The 25,250-nt window shown below is 35.9% G+C and overlaps 1 protein-coding gene across 1 annotated transcript; it reads left to right on the top strand.

Annotated features, from left to right (window-relative positions):
* The first annotated feature begins 21,043 nt into the window (after window positions 1-21,043).
* On the top strand, window positions 21,044-23,381 carry LOC128651643 (bombinin-like peptides 1). The gene is made up of 2 exons (XM_053704645.1): window positions 21,044-21,103; window positions 22,877-23,381. Exons 1-2 carry the CDS (start codon window positions 21,045-21,047, stop codon window positions 23,229-23,231), a joined length of 414 nt encoding a protein of 137 aa, XP_053560620.1. The 5' UTR covers window position 21,044; the 3' UTR covers window positions 23,232-23,381.
* Window positions 23,382-25,250: the final 1,869 nt, after the last annotated feature.

The following is a 25,250-nucleotide window of genomic DNA, read 5'->3' as shown; positions in this document are numbered from 1 at the left end:
GGATGCATACAACCTACACTAACCTTCCTATCTCCACTGCTATCCCCTTAAACCCCATAGCATGTAAGCCTATGAGCCCAGCTGTTTGTAGTCCACCTTCATAAGAGCCGACTACAACAGTGCAACTCTCGGCAGGACCCTCTACTCATTTGATCCCTGTAATTGTTTTTTATATACCACCTATGTTCATAGCGTTTCGGAACCTGTTAGCGCTCTGCAAATACCTGATGATAATAATAATAATCTCTTGAGCACGCTCACACTATTTTTGAATTATTGAAATAGTTACTTAAGTTTACTTACATTTGAAATATAGCTCAAACACACAATTAAACTTTTACAAAACTTATTAATATTTGAAAACTACATTTAAGGATTTTGGATATGGATCGGGGCGGAACTACCATTAGTGCAGCAGGATAAAATCGGAGTAAAATGTAGATAATTAAAAGGACAGTATACAATCTTAACTAACTCCCCGGGCGTGAACACAATGTTATCGATATGGCCCACATGAACTAGCAGTCTCCTGTTGTTAAATGCAAATAAGAACGCATGTGATAAAAGGCTGACTTTAGTGGTTTAGAAATAGGCAGAAATTTAGAGGTTTAAAATTATATATATATATATATATAGTATATATATATATATATATATATTTATATTAATATAACAATGTTGGCTGTGCAAAACTGTGGAATGGAAAGTAAAGGCAATATCTATCTTTTTAAACAATAACAATTTTAGCGTAGACTGTCCCTTTAAGCAGCTATACTAATAAACAGAAAAAAACATAGTGCAGAATTATATAACATTATATTAGCGCAAACATTATACAACATAATTTCCCCTTTGAATTTTTTAAAAAAACTGCTGTTTTACAGACCCGCTCTCTGTGATCTTCTGAGCGGGTCTGTTTTTTTTCAAACAGCGCATCGGGCCAGCTGTATAGTCAGAGCCCGGCCCGACCGCGCCATAACACTAAGTGCAGCTCACTCCTGCTGTCTGACAAAGCAGGAGCGAGCTGCACTTAGTGTTATGGCGCGGTCGGGCCGGGCCGGGCTGTGACTATACAGCTGGCCCGATGCGCTGTTTGAAAAAAACAGACCCGCTCAGAAGATCACAGAGAGCGGGTCTGTAAAACAGCAGGTTTTTTTTTTTAAATTCAAAGGGGAAATTATGTTTTATAATGTTTGCGCTAATATAATGTTATATAATTCTGCACTATGTGCAGAATTATATAACATTATTTTTAAGGTTTACTGTCCCTTTAAGTTTACTTACATTTGAAATATAGCTCAAACACACAGTTAAAGGAACACTCAAATAAAATTAAACTTTCATTTACACTGAGATAGAGCATTAAATTTTAATCAACTTTCCAATTTACTTCCATTAACAAAGTGTGCAGTCTTTTTATATTTAAACTTTTTGTCACCAGCTCCTACTGAGCATGTGCAAGATTTCACAGAATAAACGTATATGCATTTGTAATTGCTGATGGCTGTCACATGGTACGTATATGTATATATGTATTTGTGATTGGCTGATGGCTGTCACATGATACAGTGGGAGTGGAAATAGACATAACTCAAATATACTGTGTTTACTGGTCATTTAAGCTTTTGCACAAATTAAATATCAGAATTTGAAAATTACATTTATGGATTTTAATGAAGTGTTGGATTAAAAAACAATTAAAAATCTTGAACAAAATTATATTGAAATTAAATAAAATTGTTATTTGATTTTATTATTGGTTAAACAAAAATAAAAAAAAACAAAAAAACAAGACATGCTTATTCTTTATGCATATCTTATTTTACAATCTTGATTGACATAACGGGAACTCTTTACACTATCATTAGAAAAAATATCATATTGCATGAGCTTCAGTTACACAGAAACAGCTCCGGCCTACATACAATTAGTGCATCAGATTCTTAAGATAAGGGTACTTTCTTTTAAAAAACTTTTTTTCATGTATAATTATGAAACTCCTTTCAACAATGACTCTCTCCCCAGAAATATATTAATTTTTTTTTTAACAAGGCCATCATACCAGACCTACCCACCTGTACACCGGATATTATAGTATAAAGCCACTCTCTAATTTAATAATAATAATAATAATGAGTTAAAAGGACAGTCAACCCAAAAATAGTTTTAACTTATATCTATAAAGTTGCCATAGATTATTTTTACAAAATATAGCCCAGTTTTTTTTACAGATATTCCGTTTGCAAGTAAAATCACTTACTTTTGCCGTTGCTGCCGTTTGAAAATGTCTGGCTGGCCCCGCCCCTTTTTGTCATCTGTGACATCAATGATCTTCTCGTTATCCCTGTAATTTTTCTAACTTACTCGTAACCGGCTTTAGCGCATGTGCAATCTGCCTATTGTACTGTTGGGGAACTTTTTACACAGGAACAAAAACGCTGGCTCATTATTTGAGCGGATCATAGTTTGCAGCGTATTAGTGTCCTGTGCTCCCCTCCGGCAGCAGTTCCCAGCAGTTATCAGTTCCCACATTGGATTATATTGCAAAGTGTATGTAATTCTCTTCCACGTTGTTCTACTTATTTGGCAGCACTGTTTAAAAGCAGTATAACACAGGTGTCCCCAAGAACCATGTTAGAGGATCGTCAAAATAACTGTAAACTTGTAGGAAAGATTTTCTATAATAGAGCAATCCTATTTGCTTCCATTTGCTGCTAGCCAGCCATTCCCCTCAACTGTTAGACATTAAAGGCTGTGACACACTGCAAGCGGAGCGGTGGCGCAGCATGTAGATGCAGCTGTGCGCGCTCAGTGTGTCCTGCCTTTTCATCTCTGAGCACTCTGCTGCGTCAGGGTCACGTAGCTGAGCAATCAGAGAGGAAATAATTGAACTTCAGAAGCGATGCGACGCGGTGCGAAGCAGCTGCATCGTCTCGCGCCGCATCGCTTGCAGTGTGTCACAGCCTTTACACTAACTGATAGCCATGCTTGTTTAACTAGAAACAAGTCCCTGGGATTGAGCACATTACCATTTCACTAAACAAATAACCTATTTTTGTGCTTATTTTGTAAAATATCTGTTTATAAACCTACTGGTAGAATGGTCTGCTCCTATTTAGAGTTACTGGAGATACTGAAAGATAAAGCTGTTATTCAGATTTTTATATTAATTTGTTTCCTATACTTGTATTTAAATACCAGCAATGAGTAATAATTATTGAAAAGTTAATAATGCATATAGAAAGTGTACCATATTTATGTATTATTTAATAATAAAATTCAACAAAGTAAATGGCTGTTTGCACACCCAAAAAGTCATATAGCTCTACCCGTATGTTGAAATTTAAATGATACATGTTTATGTAGCCTTTGACTCAAGAATGAGCTACAGTTTTAACGTGTTATTTAAAAATAAATCACTGAAATATACTGACATAACTGTATGTTAGACATCCTCCAAACTAAGATAGGGGTAGACATCCTATCTAATTTGAGAAGCATATCCAGGTATCAGATAATATGTCTAAATAATTCTCACAGACAATTTCAGAGAATATAGCCCAGTAATAGTTCAGATGAACTACAATTGTTTATATCTATCTGATTTACTGTTGCTGATTTAAAGGGACATGAAACCCACATTTTTTCTTTTGTGATTTAGAAAGAGCATGTCATTTTAAACAACTTTCTAATTTACTTCTATTATCTAATTTGCTTCATTCTCTTGATATCACTTGCTGAAAAGCATATCTAGATATGCTCAGTAGCTGCTTATTGGTTGCTGCACATAGAGGCCTCATGTGATTGGCTCACACATGTGCATTGCTATTTCTTCAACAAAGGATATCTAAAGAATTTAGCAAATAAGATAATAGAAGTAAATTATAAAGTTGTTTAAAATTACATGCCCTATCTGAATCATGAAAGTTTAATTTTGACTAGACTGTCCCTTTAATATAATATTACACACATACAAACACATAAATACACATACATACACACACATAAATACACATACATAAATACACACACACATACATACACACACATACATACACACACACATACATATATACACATAAATTTACACACACACATACATACATACATACACATACACACACATAAATACACACACACACATACAGTACATACATATATACACATAAATACACACACACATAAATACATACATACACATGCATACACACACATAAATACACAAATATACACACACAAATAAACACATCAGCAAGTGTTGCATAATTATTCAAAAGTTGGACGTTTCACTTTACAATATTTTTAAAGCATCAATAAATAGAAAGAGTCCTCTGCTGCCTTTAAAGGGACACTGAGCCCAAATTTTTTCTTTTGTGATTAAGATAGAGCATGAAATTTTAAGCAACTTTCTAATTTACTCCTATTATCAAATTTTCTTCATTCTCTTGCTATCTTTATTTGAAATGCAAGAATGTAAGTTTAGATGCCAGCCCATTTTTGGTGAACAACCTGGGTTGTTCTTGCTGATTGGTGGAAAAATGTATCCACCAATAAAAAGTGCTGTCCAGAGTCCTGAACGAAAAAAAAGCTTAGATGCCTTCTTTTTCAAATAAAGATAGCAAGAGAACAAAGAAAAATTGATAATAGGAGTAAATTAGAAAGTTTAATTTTAAATATTAACAATACTGTTACAACAATTATGATTGGTGGCAGGAGGAAACTGCAATTCAATGGCACTAGGAGACTGAAGATTCACAGTCAAAAAAGTTATGATTTAAAAAAAAATTCTATACTGTTACAAGAAATATGATTGGTGGCTCTAGTGGCTAGTGGGCCTGGCACACACGCTGGCAGGCAGGAGGAGGAGGAAAGTGCAATTCAATGGCACGAGCAAACTGATGATTCACAATCTAACAATTTTTCATTTTAAATATTAAAAATACTGTTACAAAAATTATGATTGGTGTAACTAGTTGGCAAGTCGGCCTGGCACACAGGCTGGCAGGCAGGAGGGAAACTGCAATTAAATGGCACTAGGAGACTGAAGATTCACAGTCAAAAAAGTGATGATTTACAATTTTTTAAATACTGTTACAAGAAATATGATTGTTGGCACTAATTGGCTAGTGGGCCTGGCACACAGGCTGGGCAGGCAGGAGGAAAGTGCAATTCAATGGCATGAGCAAACTGATGATTCACAATCTAACAATTTTTAATTTAAAATATTAACAATACTGTTACAACAACCATGATTGGTGTAACTAGTTGGCAAGTGGGCCTGGCACATAGGCTGGGAGGCAGGAGGAAACTGCAATTCAATGGAACTAGGAGACTGAAGATTCGCAGTCAAAAAAGTGATGATTTACAATTTTTTAAATACTGTTGCAAGAAATTTGATTGGTGGCACTAATTGGCTAGTTTGCCTGGCACACAGGCTGGCAGGCAGGAGGAAAGTGCAATCAATGGCACGAGCAAACTGATGATTCACAATCTAACAATTTTTAAATTTAAATATTAACAATACTGTTACAACAACTATGATTGGTGTAACTAGTTGGCAAGTGGGCCTGGCACACAGGCTGGCCGGCTGGAGGAAACTGCAATTCAATGGCACTAGGAGACTGAAGATTCACAGTCAAAAAAGTTATAATTTAAAAAAAAATTCTATACTGTTACAAGAAATATGATTGGTGGCTCTAGTGGCTAGTAGGCCTGGCACACACGCTGGCAGGTAGGAGGAGGAGGAAAGTGCAATTCAATGGCACGAGCAAACTGATGATTCACAATCTAACAATTTTTAATTTTAAATATTAACAATACTGTTACAACAATTATGATTGGTGTAACTAGTTGGCAAGTGGGCCTGGCACACAGGCTGGCAGGCAGGAGGAAACTGCAATTCAATGGCACTAGGAGACTGAAGATTCGCAGTCAAAAAAGTGATGATTTACAATTTTTTAAATACTGTTACAAGATATATGATTGGTGGCACTAATTGGCTAGTGGGCCTGGCACACAGGCTGGCAGGCAGGAGGAAAGTGCAATTCAATGGCAGGAGCAAACTGATGATTCACAATCTAACAATTTGTAATTTTAAATATTAACAATACTGTTATAACAATTATGATTGGTGTAACTAGTTGGCAAGTGGGCCTGGCACACAGGCAGGCAGGCAGGAGGAAACTGCAATTCAATGGCACTAGGAGACTGAAGATTCACAGTCAAAAAAGTTATTATTTACAATTTTTTCAATACTGTTACAAGAAATATGATAGGTGGCACTAATTGGCTAGTGGGCCTGGCACACAGGCTGGCAGGCAGGAGGAAAATGCAATTCAATGGCACGAGCAAACTGATGATTCACAATCAAACAATTTTTAATTTTAAATATTAACAATACTGTTACAACAACTATGATTGCTGTAACTAGTTGGCAAGTGGGCCTGGCACACAGGCTGGCAAGCAGGAGGAAACTGCAATTCAATGGCACTAGGAGACTGAAGATTCACAGTCAAAAAAGTTATGATTTAAAAAAAATTCTATACTGTTACAAGAAATATGATTGGTGGCTCTAGTGGCTAGTGGGCCTGGCACACATGCTGTCAGGCAGGAGGAGGAGGAAAGTGCAATTCAATGGCACGAGCAAACTGATGATTCACAATCCAACAATTTTTAATTTTAAATATTAACAATACTGTTACAACAAATATGATTGGTGTAACTAGTTGGCAAGTGGGCCTGGCACACAGGCTGGCAGGCAGGAGGAAACTGCAATTCAATTGCACTAGGAGACTGAAGATTCACAGTCCAAAAAGTGATGATTTAAAACATTTTCAATACAGTTGCAAGAAATATGATTGTTGGCCTGGCACACAGGCTGGCAGGCAGGAGGAAACTGCAATTCAATGGCACTAGGAGACTGAAGATTCACAGTCAAAATTGATGATTTAAAATTTTTTCAATACTGTTACAAGAAATATGATTGGTGGCACTAATTGGCTAGTGGGCCTGGCACACAGGCTGGCAGGCAGGAGGAAAGTGCAATTCAATGGCACGAGCAAACTGATGATTCACAATCAAACAATTTTTAATTTTAAATATTAACAATACTGTTACAACAACTATGATTGGTGTAACTAGTTGGCAAGTGGGCCTGGCACACAGGCTGGCAGGCAGGAGGAAACTGCAATTCAATGGCACTAGGAGACTGAAGATTCACAGTCAAAAAAGTTATGATTTAAAAAAAATTCTATACTGTTACAAGAAACATGATTGGTGGCTCTAGTGGCTAGTGGGCCTGGCGCACATGCTGGCAGGCAGGAGGAGGAGGAAAGTGCAATTCAATGGCACGAGCAAACTGATGATTCACAATCTAACAATTTTTAATTTAAAATATTATCAATACTGTTACAACAACTATGATTGGTGTAACTAGTTGGCAAGTGGGCCTGGCACACAGGCTGGCAGGCAGGAGGAAACTGCAATTCAATGGCACTAGGAGACTGAAGATTCGCAGTCAAAAAAGTGATGATTTACAATTTTTTCAATACTGTTACAAGAAATATGATTGGTGGCACTAATTGGCTAGTGGGCCTGGCACACAGGCTGGCAGGCAGGAGGAAAGTGCAATTCAATGGCACAAGCAAACTGATGATTCACAATCAAACAATTTTTAATTTTAAATATTCAATGGCACTAGGAGACTGAAGATTCACAGTCAAAAAAGTTATGATTTAAAAAAATTCTATACTGTTACAAGAAATATGATTGGTGGCTCTAGCGGCTAGTGGGCCTGGCACACACGCTGGCAGGCAGGAGGAGGAGGAAAGTGCAATTCAATGGCACAAGCAAACTGATGATTCACAATCCAACAATTTTTAATTTTAAATATTAACAATATTGTTACAAGAAATATGATTGGTGTAACTAGTTGGCAAGTGGGCCTGGCACACAGGCTGGCAGGCAGGAGGAAACTGCAATTCAATGGCACTAGGAGACTGAAGATTCACAGTCCAAAAAGTGATGATTTAAAAAAATGTCAATACAGTTACAAGAAATATGATTGTTGGCACTGGTTGGCTAGTGGGCCTGGCACACACGCTGGCAGGCAGGAGGAAAGTGCAATTCAATGGCACGAGCAAACTGATGATTCACAATCTAACAATTTTTTATTTTAAATATTAACAATACTGTTACAACAAATATGATTGGTGTAACTAGTTGGCAAGTCAGCCTGGCACACAGGCTGGCAGGCAGGAGGAAACTGCAATTCAATGGCACTAGGAGACTGAAGATTCACAGTCAAAAAAGTGATGATTTAAAAAAATGTCAATACTGTTACAAGAAATATGATTGGTGGCATTAATTGGCTAGTGGGCCTGGCACACAGGCTGGCAGGCAGGAGGAAAGTGCAATTCAATGGCACGAGCAAACTGATGATTCACAATCTAGCAATTTTTAATTTTAAATATTAACAATACTGTTACAACAAATATTATTGGTGTAACTAGTTGGCAAGTGGGCCTGGCACACAGGCTGGCAGGCAGGAGGAAACTGCTATTCAATGGCACTAGGAGACTGAAGATTCACAGTCAAAAAAGTTATGATTTAAACATTTTTCAATACTGTTACAAGAAATATGATTGGTGGCACTAGTTGGCTAGTGGGCCTGGCACACACGTTGGCAGGCAGGAGGAAAGTTCAATTCAATGGTACAAGCAAACTGATGATTCACAATCTAACAATTTTTAATTTTAAATATTAACAATACTGTTACAACAAATATGATTGGTATAACTACTTGGCAAGTGGGCCTGGCACACAGGCTGGCAGGCAGGAGGTAACTGCAATTCAATGGCACTAGGAGACTGAAGATTCACAGTCCAAAAAGTGATGATTTAAATATTTTTCAATACACTCACAAGAAATATGATTGTTGGCACTAGTTGGCTAGTGGGCCTGGCACACACGCTGGCAGGCAGGAGGAAACTGCAATTCAATGGTACTAGCAAACTGGTGATTCACAATCTAAGAATTTTTTATTTTAAATATTAACAATACTGTTACAACAACTATGATTGGTGTAACTAGTTGGCAAGTGGGCCTGGCACACAGTCTGGCAGGCAGGAGGAAACTGCAATTCAATGGCACTAGGAGACTGAAGATTCACAGTCAAAAATGTTATGATTTAAAAAAAATTCTATACTGTTACAAGAAATATGATTGGTGGCACTAATTGGCTAGTGGGCCTGGCACACAGTCTGGCAGGCAGGAGAAAAGTGCAATTCAATGGCACGAGCAAACTGATGATTCACAATCTAACAATTTTTAATTTTAAATACACCCTGTTCCAAATTATTATGCCAATGATATCTTTCTCATTTACCTAAATAATTGATGTAAACAACAGTCAGCATAATTTTCATGTTATCAACTATTAAGAGTACAAATCAAATTTTATTGAACAAACCTCCTAATGATAACAGTATTTTTTTCAAAATAAAAAACTTACAATGCACTGTTCCAAATTATTATGCACAGTAAGTTTCAAAACACTTTATAGGTTGTAAAGAACTGAAAATGGTCATTTGTTGTGTTTGCAGCATATTTACTGAAATCAAAAGCTATTTCAATCAAACTTTGAACAACATTTTAACTTTTAAACATTTTAACAGGTCACGTTACATTTTAACATAGGACCCCTTATTTGATAGCAGCTTCACAAGTCTTGCATCCATTGAACTTGTGAGTTTTTGGACCGTTTCTGCTTGAATTTGTTTGCAAGATGTCAGAATAGCCTCCCAGAGCTGCTATTTGGATGTAAACTGCCTCCCAACCTCATAGATCTTTTGATTGAGGATGCTCCAAAGGTTCTCAATAAGATTGAGGTCAGGGGATGATGGAGGCCACACCATGACTTTCTCTCCTTTTATCCCCATAGCAGCCATTGATGCAGAGGTATTCTTTGCAGCATGAGATGGTCATGCATGAAGATGATTTTATTACGGAAAGAATAGTTCTTCCTTCTGTACCAGGGAAGGAAGTGGTCAGTCAAGAACTCCACATACTTTGCAGAGGTCATCTTTACACCTTCGGGGACCCTAAAGGGGCCGACCAGCTCTCTTCCCATGATTCTGGCACAAAACATGACTCCACCACCGCCTTGCTGACGTTGCAGCCTTGTTGGAACAGGGTGGCCGTCCACCAACCATTCACTACTCCATTCATCTGGACCATCCAGGGTTGCACGGCACTCATCAGTGAACAGGACTGTTTGAAAATTAGTCTTCATGTTTTTTTCTGCCCAATGCAACCATTTCTGCTTGTGAGCATTGGTTAGTGGTGGCCGAATGGAAGGTTTATGCACAGTTGCAAGACTCTGGAGGACTCTACACCTTGATGTCCGTGGGACTCCAGAGGCACCAGCAGCTTCAAATATCTGTTTGCTGCTATGTAACGTATTTTAGCAGCTGCTCTCTTGATCCGATGCATGGATCTGGCAGAAATCTTCCTCAATGTGCCTTTATCTGCACAAACCCGTCTGTGCTCTGAATGAGCCACAAATCTCTTAATAGTGAGATGATTACGCTTAAGTTTTTGTGAAATATCTAATGCTTTCATACCTCGTCCAAGGCATTGAACTATTTCACTCTTTTCGGCAGCAGAGAGATCCTTTTTCTTCCCCATATTGCTTGAAAATGGTGCTCTGCTTAATAATGTGGAACACCCTCCTTTAATAGTTTTTCCTTTAATTGGGCTCACCTGGCAATCTAATTATCACAGGTGTCCGAGATTGTTTTCAATGATCCAAAGAGCCCTGAGACACAAAGCCATCCATGAGTTAAACTGAAAAAAAAAAAAATTAATCTTTGTGACACTGAAATAGAATTTGCATAATAATTTGGAACAGGGTGTATTAACAATACTGTTACAATAACTATGATTGGTGTAACTAGTTGGCAAGTGGGCCTTGCACACAGGCTGGCACTAGTGGTGGCAGGCTGGCCTGTGAACTAATATTAAATAACACTCGAAGAGTGATGTAAAAGTTTTTTTTTACAAGATTTAATGTTATGTTACAACAGATAGGAGTGGTGGACTGGCACTGAGGATGGAAGTAGGCACAGTATATGCTGGCAGCCTGACACACAGGCTGGCACTAATGGCAGCCTGGCAACTAAAATTTAATAACACTAGAAGAGGACTGATGTTAAAAAAACATTTACATAAAATTTACACTAATGTTGTTACACCAGATATAAATGGTGGAAAAATAATAATAATAATCTGTGCAACACTATATGATGTGGGGCAGAAACACACAGGCCTGATGGAAAAAGAAATTAAATTACACTAGCAAAATGATTTACATTTTTTTTAACTTTAAAATAATGTAAAGCAGATATGAGTCGTAGCTGGTAGGTAGGGCAGCAATTTACCACAGTATGCTGTGTAAGTGAGAAACACACAGGCCGGATAGAAAATTCAATTAGATTACACTAGCAAAATAATTTAAAAGCTTTTCTTTTAAATTTAAAATAATGTTAAGCAGATATGAGTGGTGGCACTGGCTGGCTGCTACGTAGGGCAGCAATTAACAACAGTATGCTCTGTAAGTCAGATACACACAGGCCTGATAGAAAATAAAATTAGATTACACTAGCATAATGATTTAAAGATTTTTTGGGGGAATTTAAAAAAAGGTTAAACACATATGAGTCATGGCTGATAGACTAGGGAGGGCAGCAATTAAAAACAGTATGCTCTGTAAGTCAGCAAAACACACAGGCCTGATAGAAAATGAAATTAGATTACACTAGCAAAATTATTTAAAAGTTTTTTTTTAAATTTAAAATAATGTTATAAGTGGATATGAGTGGTGGCTGGCACAGAGCAATGAACCAGAGTATATGCTGTGTGAGCCTGAGAGACACAGGCCTGATTGAAAATGAAAATAAATTACACTAGCAAAATATTTTCAAATTTTTGTTGGTTAAATTTAAACTAATGTTGTTAGGCAGATATCAGTGGTGGCACTAATCACAGCATATGCTGTGAGCCTCACACACAGGCTGAAAGCCAGGCAAATGCAAATAAAAATACAAAGAAAAAAAAAAAAAACGACTGAAGTTATAGCCCTAAAAAGGGCTTTTTGGGGTGCTGTCCTTGCAGCAGAGATGAGATGAGTCCTTCAGGACTGTAGTGGACACTAAATACACTAACCTAGCTATCTATTTCCCTATAATATCAGCACAAGCAACACAAAAGGTCCTCTCTCTAACAAAGCAAAATCGTTATGAGTCTAAAATGGCTGCTGCCAAGAAGCTGGGAGGGTCTGTGAGGGAGTGTCTGATGCTGATTGGCTCTAATGTGTCAGAAGGCTGTGACATACAGGGTCAAAGTTTCCTCAATGATGACACATAGGGGGTGGATCGAACATCACATATGTTCGCTCACAGCGGCGAACGCGAACAAGCTATGTTCGCCAGGAACTGTTCACGGGCGAACAGTTCGGGACATCACTATTCAGGACTACGATGCCTCCCCCCTTATCCGCAGGTTTTATGACCAGTCCTTTATTATTCTCCAAGGTTTTGATGGTTTGAATTTGGCGTTTGGATAAATTCTGTTTATGTTTAATAAGCTTGGTATAATTCAAGTTTTTCAGTTCACTACAAACAATGGTCTCAAATTACTCTATTGCACTCCCTTTACTCATTGTCGGATGGAATGTAGACTTTGTTTTTAAATCTGTGTGCTGATATGGATCAGTACCTGATTGTGTACTTGTCCCGAAGACTCTCTGTTGATGTTCCAGAGGTGATCTCATAAAGTGTTGTTTCAGCGTTAATTTTCTCACAAATTCTTTAACATTGATAAATGTCTCAAATGTATTGAGACTTTTAGAAGGGGCAAATGATAGCCCATAATTCAAGATAGAAGTTTCATTTTCTGACAGAGTGGTTGAGCTTAAATTGTATATCCCTTTAGTTGTGATATTGTCATCTATCGGCTTGGGATGTTCTTGTTTCTTCCCTCCATTTATTCTTTTTCCACCTCTCTTCCCTCTGTGATTTTTCTTTTTTCGGTGGGGGTCTGAGATTCGTCTGTGTTTGACATCTTTCTTTTTGTGGATGTCCGTTCCAGTTCCTTGGTGGTTTTTTGATGTAATTCTAATAAAATGATCTTTAGATGTGGAGGCGATAGGACTGTCACTTGGGTTCTTAAACCTACTCTGTTGTTTGGGGTCCTATTCCCCTGTGTATATTCTGGACGGGGAGTATTCCAATCTGTGGCAGCATCATTAGATCTTTTATTATAAGTATTAGGTGTCTCATTATGATTCTGGTAATTTCTATTTTTATAATGAGAATTCTGATTTTGATAGTTGGACTTATGATAGGTATTCTGATGATTGGGATGATAATGGTGTCGTGGTTCATAGAGATCCTTGGTGGTTTGTGACTCACCACTGAATCTTTCCTCCCGATTTCCATCACGGAAATGATGATAATGCTTGTTTTTATTGAAGAATCTTTCATTCCTGTTCCATCTTGGAGATTGATGATATCCATACGAGAACCTATCATCTTGATTCCATCTGGGAGGTTGGAAGCCATCCCTATAGTGGTGTGGTCCCTCATAGTTGGAGTGATAGCGCTCCCTGTTATGTTGTCTCATCCTATTATATGGGCCTGAGTTTCTATTCCCTTCCCAACCATTCCTAGTCTTATGTTGATGGTAGGTGTTCCACTGACCTCTATTATCATATCTATTTGGGGTTTGGCAATGGTTGTCTGTGTCCCGTCTATGGTTAGTAATAGGTTGTCTGGGATTGGGTCGATCATAAGTCTCTCTGATTATATTGTGTGCTTGTGTTATTGTGTCCCTCTCTTTTATGTTTTCGGGGTTGTGGTCTGTCTTTTTTATATGATACTGTAGTCCATTCTCCTTCATTTCTATGTGTACTGTTATTCAGATTATCCAACTGTGGGGGCTCTGTATTCGGGTCATTGGTGGTAGAGTTAACATCTTTATCCATGTTTTTAATAAGGTTAAGTTCCCTATTGAGTTTCTTACTTTTTTCATTATAATATTGTCTCTAATCTTAGTGATTTTTTTATCAAGATTCTCTTTCTTATCCAAAATTTCTTTTGTCTCAATCACTAAACCATCTGGTCCAATCAGGTCATCCTCATTCTTTTTGATGTCTATATCTACCTGATGGAGTATGGCTTCCCTATGTTCTATAATAGCTAGCATAAGGGACCTAGATGCTGTGATTAATGTGTCAGACCATTTTTTTAAGGAAGATTTCATTGTTGGTCTGGTAGGCACACTCTTTCTTAATAATCAGCCCTTTCAGGATGATGTTGAGTTCTAAACATTTTTTGTAGGAAAGTTATTTCTGCTTTATACTTCACTTCTTGGATTAAAAGTTTTTCTAAGTTTTTGAAGATTGTGATATAATCAACCCTGTCTGAACCATCTGGATTTTCTGATGTTAATTGGACATTTATGTCCAATGTGATATCTTTTCTCATAGAATGAGTGATGTGAAACATTCTTGAAATTATGCTTAAATATATCTTAAAGATAATATAAAATGGTTTAAAAATAGTATATGGGTGTATACAAGATTGGATAAGTAAATAGAAGGAGGCGGCTAAAGGATACACTAGGGATGGGAGGTACAGATAAGAAAAAGGGGTATATCCAACAGCGCTAACTATAAATTGACCTCTGGCTCCTGGAACTAATGGGTCCCTAGTTACCCATGGGAAACAGAAAACTGCTAATTAGTAAGTAGTAGGAGCGCCTAAACTAAGGCCAGGTCTGTTACGATAAATATCGTAGGATACAAAAAGCGTAGAAACCAGTGAGTGAAGGTGAAAAATATGTAACGCTAGTTACAATGGATAACAATAGACAACAAATGATAGCCAATATAAATGTAATAACAGATATATTAAAAATTTAATATATATATAAATATAAAAACACGTCTATAGATAATTCAATTTGATAACAAATTCTACATGGATCCATGTTACAATAAAAAATAAAAATTAAATACAACAAATCAAAACAAATGCCAATGTTAAGAACAATAATTATGGGTTAAAAACGATAAATTGGGCAAAGGAGCACAATCCAATAAGATATGAAAAACGAGGGTGCACAATAAATACTACTCTAGAAGGTTCTAAAGTGCATAAGAGTGTAAAATAATAAAATACAGTGCAATATGTTAAAATACAGTACAATGTGTTAATCAATACGGATAATACAATACAATAGCACTCCAAATTAAAAAAGTGATAAAAGTGAATAGTTCATCGTGAAAATTCCAATTCAATTGAGTCCAAAATGTTCAAATATATCCAAATGTTCCAAAGATGGAGTGTAAAAAATAACGATTGAGAAATGATATAATAATATATCCAAGTGGGTCCAAGTTAAGAGTAGAGAAAAATGTGTATTAAAAAATGTATATTAAAAATATAAAAATACAAGAAAAAAGAAAAAAATATATAAAAAATACATATAAAAATCAAAATCAAAAAATGTAAAAGGAGAAAAAGGAGTGTAGTGTGATAAAAACCTTGATTGTGATCAAATAGATAAAAATAGATAAAACAAAAAAAAGATAAATAAATCTAAATAATATTTCTCTTATTAACTAAATTAATCCTATTTAAAACTAAATACTTACCTTTAAAATAAACCCTAATATAGCTACAATATAAATAATAATTATATTGTAGCTATTTTAGGATTTATTTTTATTTTGCAGGCATCTTTCAATTTATTTTAACTAGGTACAATAGCTATTAAATAGTTATTAACTTTTTAATAGCTACCTAGCTAAAATAAAGAGAAATTTACCTGTAAAATAAAAACTAACCTAAGTTACAATTACACCTAACACTACACTATACTTTAATAAATTATTCCTATTTAAAACTAAATACTTACCTGTAAAATAAACCCTAAGATAGCTAAAATATAATTAATAATTACATTGTAGCTATTTTAGGATTTATATTTATTTTACAGGTATCTTTGTATTTATTTTAGCTAGTTAGAATAGTTATTAAATAGTTATTAACTATTTAATAACTACCTAGCTAAAAGAAATACAAAATTACCTGTAAAATAAATCCTAACCTAAGTTACAATTAAACCTAACACTACACTATCATTAAATTAATTAAATAAATTAGCTACAAATAACTACAATTAAATTAAATTAAATATACTAACTAAAGTACAAAAAATAAAAAAAGCTAAGTTACAAAAAATAAAAAAAATAAGTTACAAACATTTAAAAAATATTACAACAATTTTAAGCTACTTACACCTAATCTAAGCCCCCTAATAAAATAACAAAGCCCCCCAAAATAAAAAAATTCCCTACCCTATTCTAAATTAAAAAGTTACCAGCTCTTTTACCTTACCAGCCCTTAAAAGGGCCTTTTGTGGGGCATGCCCTAAAGAATTCTGCTCTTTTGCCTGTAAAATAAAAATACAACCCCCCCAACATTAAAAACCCACCACCCACATACCCCTAATCTAACCCAAACCCCCCTTAAATAAACCTAACACTACCCCCTGAAGATCATCCTACCTTGAGTCGTCTTCAGCCAGCCGACCACCGATGGAACCGAAGAGGAGATCCGGAGCGGCAGAAGTCATCATCCAAGGGGCGCTGAAGAAGTCTTCCATCTGATGAAGTCATCATCCAGGCGGCGCTGAAGAGGTCTTCCAAATGGGCGATGTCTTCTTCCAAGAGGCATCTTCAATCTTCTTTCTTCCGGATCCATCTTCATCCCGCCAACGCGGAACATCCTTCTTCCCCGACGGACTAACGATGAATGAAGGTTCCTTTAAGGGACGTCATCCAAGATGACGTCCCTTCAATTCCAATTGGCTGATAGGATTCTATCAGCCAATCGGAATTAAGGTAGGAAAAATCTGATTGGCTGATTGAATCAGCCAATCAGATTGAAGTTCAATCCGATTGGATGATCCAATCAGCCAATCAGATTGAGCTCGCATTCTATTGGCTGTTCTGATCAGCCAATAGAATGCGAGCTCAATCTGATTGGCTGATTGGATCAGCCAATCGGATTGAACTTCAAACTGAAAACCAGGTATGCTGGGCCGGAAAAGTGCCGAGCGTAGCTGCTAGTTTTTTGATAACTAGCAAAAGTAGTCAGATAGTGCCGCACTTGTGTGCAGAACATCTGTAGTGACGTAAGAATCAATCTGTGTCAGACTGAGTCCGGTGGATCGAAGCTTACGTCACTAAATTCTACTTTTGCCGGTATCTAGGGCTTGATAACTAAGGCGAATCAGCCTCGCCACAAATACGCTGCGGAATTCCAGCGTATTTGAGGTTGACGGCTTGATAACTAGGGGCCCATATATGTAATGTATATGTTTTATATATGCCCATTTTTTTATTTTTTTTTACATATATATACTATATGTATTGTATATATATTCTTTTCATCACTAAAATCATCCTTTACAACTGCTGAAGATTACCCACAGTTAACTTGCCGGAATTGATTACAGCTTAGAGTTGTGAAAACAACATGACAATAATGAAATACCCTTTTAAGCGTCTGTCTCAAAATACTACCCTAAGAAATTGTAACCAATAGAATTACATGGAACTTGACCAATAGGAACTAACACACAGGTATGTAAAGGTGAGTCATCACAGCTGACAAATACTCTTGAAAAAGCCCCATAAAACAATGAAACACATTGAAGCTCTGTCAGCAATTACCTGTGACCCATTCTGGAGACATTTACAGCATCTTGGAAGAGAGTTTGGCCAAACTCGTGACAAGTTTTTTGCAAATCGGCATACACCTGAATTGCATCAGGAACACAGCGAAAAACAATTTTAATCTGGTATCCGTTTGAAGACTGCGTGCATTGCACACTAAGTGCAGAGTTCAACACACCTGAGAACCAGACGCCACAAGAAGCCTTCTCAAAAATCTCTAAAAGCGGAATCAGTAAAGAGAAAAAGGCCTCCGGAGTTCGCAATCAAGGACAAGAATTTTTACAAGGACATTTGAGCTGAAGGTATCCCGTATCATCTATTATTTATGGAAGGGTGAGTACCGTGCATTTGTATTGTTATGGATCGTCATAAAGAAACAAAGTTACTGATAAATATCACACCAAAGAACTGTGAGTTGAAGCAATTAACGGCACACAGATATGCACTGTGAATGACAGCACAAATGAATGCACTGATATATTTGCTAATGTAAACTGAAATATCCAAGATGGTAACTTATATAGAAATTTTAAGACCCGAACTTTGAGCTCTTCTATAATATTGAATTTTATACATATATTTTTATATTTTTTCAAAAGAGTCGACATTCTTTGTACTTTTTAATATTAAAAGTTGGTATATGCAATTTTTGGGAGACGCCCCATATAATCTCTTATATATTATTTGCATGCAGGAATAAAATGTATTTTAATGCAGGGAGATAATTGTACCCTAACCCTTACCCTTATACTTAGTGCAAGTTGGTATTAGTACATTTACACATTTGGAGCCCTATGTCTGAAACGTATAGCATGCTGGTATAATTAATTTTAATAGTGAGATATTCAAATTCCGGTATTGTCTGGAATCACTTGTTTGCATCAGTTTTTAACAATTTTGTACCAATTCTGTTTATTAAAACATTTTTTACTCTAAATCACATGGGAGTTTGAAAGTAATTAATACACAATCACACATTGTTAGTTAAGATATCACCATTTGTGAACCTTCTTTGTAAGATTTAAGAATCTTATCTTTACACACTTATATACATTTTTCGTTTCTTAAATTGATCGATTAACATATATACTAATTTTATATATATATTTGTATTTCACACTTTGCTGAAGCACTTTTGCTTCAGCAAATTAATCAAGAGAATAAAGCAAATTAGATAATAGAAGTAAATTAGAAAGTTGTTTAAAATGGCACGCTCTTTCTAAATCAAGAATGAAAAAATGTGGGTTTCATGTCCTTTTAATAACACAAATCATGTTCAATAAATTCTTTTTATAACACTTATGAATCAATATTTTATTCTTTATATGTCAGATTTTAATGGAAATAAATAAATGTGTTCTACTGAAGTTATTTAATAAAATGATCATCCATCTAATCTATCTATCATCTATTTATTCTATCTATCTATCTGTCTATCTATCATCCATCTATTTATCTGTAGCACACACAAATAGTTAAAGACACATACTAAAACACACATGGACAAAAAGCTAACTAATCATACACTCTTTGCAATACAAATATATGAAACAAATCATAGTCATTTGATACATCATGCTTTTTAATAAAAATCTGAATCTGTAATGTTTGGCTTTAATTAAGGTGATGCTATTATTTGCTTTTATAAAGTGAATGACTTTGCTAAAATCATTTAACACAAATATTAATTTACAATATTATTAGAAAATGTGTTCAGGACAATTTGAATATATATTACTAATTAGACACAGATACTGTATATAAGGTGTAAATCCCTCACACCTAAGAGATTATCACATCAAGATATCTGATAACCTATAACAATATCCTGAGATCCTGGTAAGCAAATGTTATATCTTATACTTATATATTTGTAACAATTTTATTTATACTTCTTATGAGAGTGACCTTTATTTTACATTTAGTATAGATTTTTAATACTGGTAACTCACTTTTTTATGGCACCAGAGTAAAGAAACAACACAATATTAATAACAATTTAATTAATCAGATGCTTATTTATAACATTACACTGAATACTAAACATTATAAGGCTTTGTGGTGTAATCAGGAAAATAATTAGCAATAAGGGATATTAGTAATCTTGTAGTTGTACATGACAGAACAATATCTATCTATAAATTAATACTGACATGATCTATGGAATTGTAATCAGACTAAGTGCTATTGCATTGTCTTGTTATCTTGCATTTGTTGATTATGCAAATCTACTGTGTTGACTGGTCCTTTAAGCTCAGTATTATGTTAAAAATACACTTCAGATAGGCCAGGTCTCTCCTCCTTGTAGTCTGACTGCCTGGAAGTTTTGTTAAAGTGTTTTCCAGGAGAATTTTGTTTACGTTGGGTGTGCGGCCTGGGAGCGATCAATATTTTTGTATTTTTCTTTATCACTACTATGTATACCACTAGAGAGGATTCTTGAGAAATCCTCATTCCTCTTAATATTATGTCTACAATGATCTTTAGTTGGATGCAGTTTTTTTTTCCTTTACATCGCTTTACAATAACCCCTGGACTTTAATAAGACTATCAACTTTGGTCCAAGTGTGACCTAACATATGGTTATAAGGGGATGTAAAATGAGGACTTTACCCAAATTTGCACAATCTTTTTCAGATATGACGTGAATATCTTCATAACGCCTATTTCATGTATGATGTATGTTATTATCTTTATGTCCTCAATTAAAAAAAAAAATACACTTCAGATAATAGAATAAAACAGTTTGCAAATATCATAAACATTATTTTGTACAACTGAATGATTAAAAATCTATTTCATTAAAGGGACATGAAACCCCTAATCTCATGTAAATGCATTTTTAAACATCTTTGCAATTTACTTCTAATATCAATTTAGCTTTATTTTATTGGTATCCTTTATTGAAGGAGTAGCAGTGCACTATTTGGAGCTAGTTGAACACATCGGTAAGCCAATGACAACAGCCATATTTGTGCAGCCACCAATCAGCAGCTAGCTCCAGTCCCTGAGCCTACTTAGGTATGCTTATCAACAATGGATACCAAGTAAACAAAGCAACAGCAGTAAAATGGAAAGCAGTTTAGAATTGCATATGCTCTATCTGAATCATGATATTTTAATTTTGACTTTAATGTAATTGTGTTTTAATGTTTCTTTAATGAGATTTAAATCAACACATTTAGTAAAAATGTGATATGGTTCTAATTGTTTTTTTTTTCTTTACTTTTAACAGGTAAAGATGAATTTTAAGTACATAGTTGCAGTGTCCATTTTAATAGCATCTGCATATGCACGAAGGTAAAATAAATATTCAAGGAAAGAACTATCAAAACTATTTATTTTAGATATGAATATTTTATTTCAGAGAAACTACTAAATATTCAAAAGAGATACTAAATTCTTAAAAATGCAATGGTCATATTTCCATATGTGGTAATAATTTGGTGACATAAAGCTTTCAAAAATGTGTCTAATGTAAAGTGCTATCTGCTTCCATTTTCCATCCAGTACAAATACACATTACATTATATGAGAGCACACAAATGTACTAAGATGTTAAAAGGAAGCTAACTTTTTACTTTCAACTTGTAAAAAAAAGCTAAGCCACCCACATAAAAAATGTACTCCCAGCGGTGTGCACTTGAACATGAGAGCTAAATAGTGAGAGTGAGAGAGAGAGAGAGAAATAATCAGTTTTTATTAACTTAAACTAATTTGGTACAAATACAAATGCCTAAATACCCAATTTAACCCCTTAAAGGACTGGGCATTTCAGACAAAAACTTTCCCAAAAGACCAGAGCATTTTTGGCATCACTACATTTAAACAGAAATAGAGCATTTTTTTATATTTACCTATCAAAAATATAACTTTTTTTTAGTAGACAACCCAAATTTTAATCTATGCCCATTTTGGTATATTTCATGCCACCATTTCACCAACAAATGTGACCAATTAAAAAAAAAAAATCGTTACCTTTTTTACAATTTTAGGCTACTCACTGAAATTATTTACAAACATCTTGTGCAATCATGGAACTAATCATTGTAAATGCTTCTCTTGGATCCCCTTTGTTCAGAAATAGCAGACATATATGACTTTGGCATTGCTTTTGGTAATTAGAAGGCTGCTAAATTCTGCTGTGCACCACACTTGTATTATGCCCAGCAGTGAAGAGGTTAATTAGGTAGCTTGTAGGGTTAATTTTAGCTTTAGTGTACAGGTTACCCTCCCCCCTCCCGATCCACCCCTAATTACCCCCTATTGCCTCTCAAACAGCTCTCTTCCCTCTCCCACCCCACAATGGTCACCCCCATCTAAAGTACTGGCAGAAAGTCTGCCAGTACTAAAATAAAAGGCTTTTTTTATATATATAATTTTTTTTTAAATATCTTTTCTGCAGTGTAGAATCCCCCCTTACCCCCAACCTCCCTGATCCCCCCGAACAGTTCTCTAACCCTCCACCCTCTACCTATTAGACACCATCTTAGGTACTGGCAGCTGTCTGCCAGTACCCAGTTTGACCTCATTTTTAATTTATGTCACCCATTTTTTTTCTGTAGTGTAGCTGCCCCCACTTATTACCATACCCCCCTCCCCTTCCCAGATCTCTTTCCCTCAACGGATTCCACATAGGATCCCCCTCATTGCCCCTCCTCCCTCCTTCCCCTTCACTGACGCAGCTTTTTTTTCCCCCTCTCTGCATCGGTAACTCTGCAACTCTATTTCAGCAGTGCCCAATGTACCCCATGTGATCTCGCTATTTTTAGTGACATCGAGAGAGAAGCCCAGGAATGCAGCGACGTAGAGGGTACGGCGCTGGTTGTTAAGGGGTTAAAAAATGTAACTGTTTTTTTATAAGCAATTACTGATGTCTGTTATTTGCTCAGTGGTACTACAGACTAAGCAAAAGCCCTCAGAGCACCAGGTGTGTCTGTCTGTCCTAATTAGGTAGAACTGTGCTTTCAGAAAATAAAATATATTTTAAAAAACAATAAGTAATTTAATCTTAAAATGTTAAAGTCATAACATTAGTTTACCAATCTGATTTATTTATTTATTTATTTTTAGTGAAGAGAACGACATACAGTCTCTGAGTCAGAGGGATGTTTTAGAAGAAGAATCACTGAGGGAAATCAGAGGTATTGGAGGAGCCCTCCTAAGTGCTGCTAAAGTAGGTTTAAAAGGCTTGGCTAAAGGATTGGCTGAGCATTTTGCAAATGGGAAGAGAACAGCTGAAGAACGTGAAGTGATGAAAAGACTGGAAGCCGCAATGCGTGATCTAGATTCCTTCGAACATCCAGAGGAAGCTTCTGAAAAGGAAACCAGAGGCTTCAATCAAGAGGAAAAAGAGAAACGCATTATAGGGCCAGTATTAGGTTTGGTTGGTAGTGCACTTGGAGGTTTACTTAAAAAGATTGGATAATTATAACCAGTAAAACTTTGCTTTCATGAATATTTGTAAATGAAGCCAATCAGATAACATATAATAAAACATAAATAAAGCACAACAAAGCTATTTAAACAAACTGCATGTTCTCTACTCTGCTTTTAAATAAAAATCATATGAGCAAAACTTGTTTATCATTTGAAAGTATCATTAGCATTTCTGCTTAATATTTATGTAGTAAAGTTTATCTAATGATTTTTCTACAAAAGCCAACATAAAATCTATGGAAATATTTGTAGATAATAATAATATAATATTCTCTACAGGATTGTGTTTCACCCCAACATGTCGCTACCTGGATAACTAGTTAATCAAACAATAAGAAGCATATGATATTTATTTACATGATTTTCATGCACCCTATTTTCTTATGCACACTTGTTCCTCTAATCTTAATATAAAAACAATGTAACAAATATGACCAAAATGTCAATAATTAAGCAGCTATACTAAAAAACAGCAAAAAATGTAGGACAGGAAAATATATTAACATTTTCATTGATTTTCAACATTGTTTAATTAGTATTTATCTCTTAAAAGCCCATTTATACCTATAATGAGTTGCATTTTTTGTTGGTTTGCACAGCTTTTGTTCAATTTTAAATCTCTGGAGGAAATCTCGGAATTCTGCTGACTTTCTTCACTATAAGTTCATCTTGAACTCTTACTATTCTGCCCTTAAAAGGACACTGAATCCACATTTTTTTTCTTTCGTGATTCAGATAGAGCATAGAATTTTAAACAACTTTCTAATTTACTTCTTTTAAAAATTTTTATTTATTCTCGTGGTATATTTATTTAAAATGCAAGAATGGAAGTTTAGATGCCGGACCCCATCCCCTCACAACTACTCCCCTCCCTCTTTTCTACCCTTACCCCTATACTCACACACATCTTCAACCTCCCACTGGTATAGTTCCCACATCTCTTAAACATGCATTAGTCACACCTATCCTCAAAAAACCTTCTCTCGATCCAACCTCCCATTCCAAATTCTGCCCTTTTTCCCTATTCCATCTTGCCTCAAAGCTTCTTAAAAAGCTAGTATATGCACATCTATTCCATTTCCTTACATTAAACTCCCTCCTTGATCCACTGCAATCTGGATTTCACCCCTTGCACTCAACAGAGACAGCAATTGTTAAGGTTACCAATGACCTACTTACAGCAAAATCCATAGGCCACCTTTGTCTATTTATCCTCCATGATCTGTCTGCAACCTTTGATACTGTTGACCACCCTCTTTTGCTCCAATCCTTCGTTACCTGTGACACAGCTCTCTCTTGGTTCTCTTCCTATCTGTCTAACCGTACCTTTAGTGTAGCCTTCTCTGGGGCAACCTCTGCCCCATTACCTCTTTCTGTTGGGGTACCGCAAGGCTCTGTCCTCGGTGCCCTTCTCTTCTCAATCTACATGCCCTCATTAGTCCCACAGGTTTCACTATAATTTGTATGCCGATGATACCCAAATCTACCTCTCTGCACCAGAACTATCTCCTTCCTTGCTAACCCATGTCACTAACTGTCTCTCTCATATCTCATCTTGGATTTCCTCTCACTGCCTCAAGCTAAATCTCTCCAAAACTGAGCTCCTTATTTTCCACCCTTCTTCCAAAATCTCCACCCCCATATCTCTATAACTGTTGATAACTCCATCATTACCCCAACCTCACATGCCCAATGTCTTGGGTTCACACTTGACTCATATCTTTCTTTCACTCCTCACATTCAGTCCTTGGCTAAAGCCTGCTGCTTCCACCTTAAAAACATTGCTAAAATCAGACATTTTCTTACACAAGACACAACTAAGATTTTAATCCACTGTCTCATCCTTTCCCACCTCTACTACTGCAACTCCATCCTCTCTGGTCTCCCTAGCTGCCACCTAGCTTCTTTACAATCCATAATGAATGCCTCTGCCAGGCTCATCTTCCTTACATGTCACTCTTCATCTGCCGCACCTCTCTGCCAATCCCTTCACTGGCTTCCTCTTGCC

The sequence above is a fragment of the Bombina bombina genome, chromosome 3 (assembly GCF_027579735.1).
Source record: "Bombina bombina isolate aBomBom1 chromosome 3, aBomBom1.pri, whole genome shotgun sequence".
Taxonomy (NCBI): domain Eukaryota; kingdom Metazoa; phylum Chordata; class Amphibia; order Anura; family Bombinatoridae; genus Bombina; species Bombina bombina.
This window is presented reverse-complemented; position numbering and strand designations above follow the sequence as displayed.

Bases quoted from the DNA above. Each gene is read 5' to 3' on its own strand.
- LOC128651643 (XM_053704645.1), top strand. From the start codon at position 21,045: ATGAATTTTAAGTACATAGTTGCAGTGTCCATTTTAATAGCATCTGCA. The intron at 21,104-22,876 runs GTAAAATAAATA...ATTTATTTTTAG, and splicing joins GCATCTGCATATGCACGAAG to TGAAGAGAACGACATACAGT.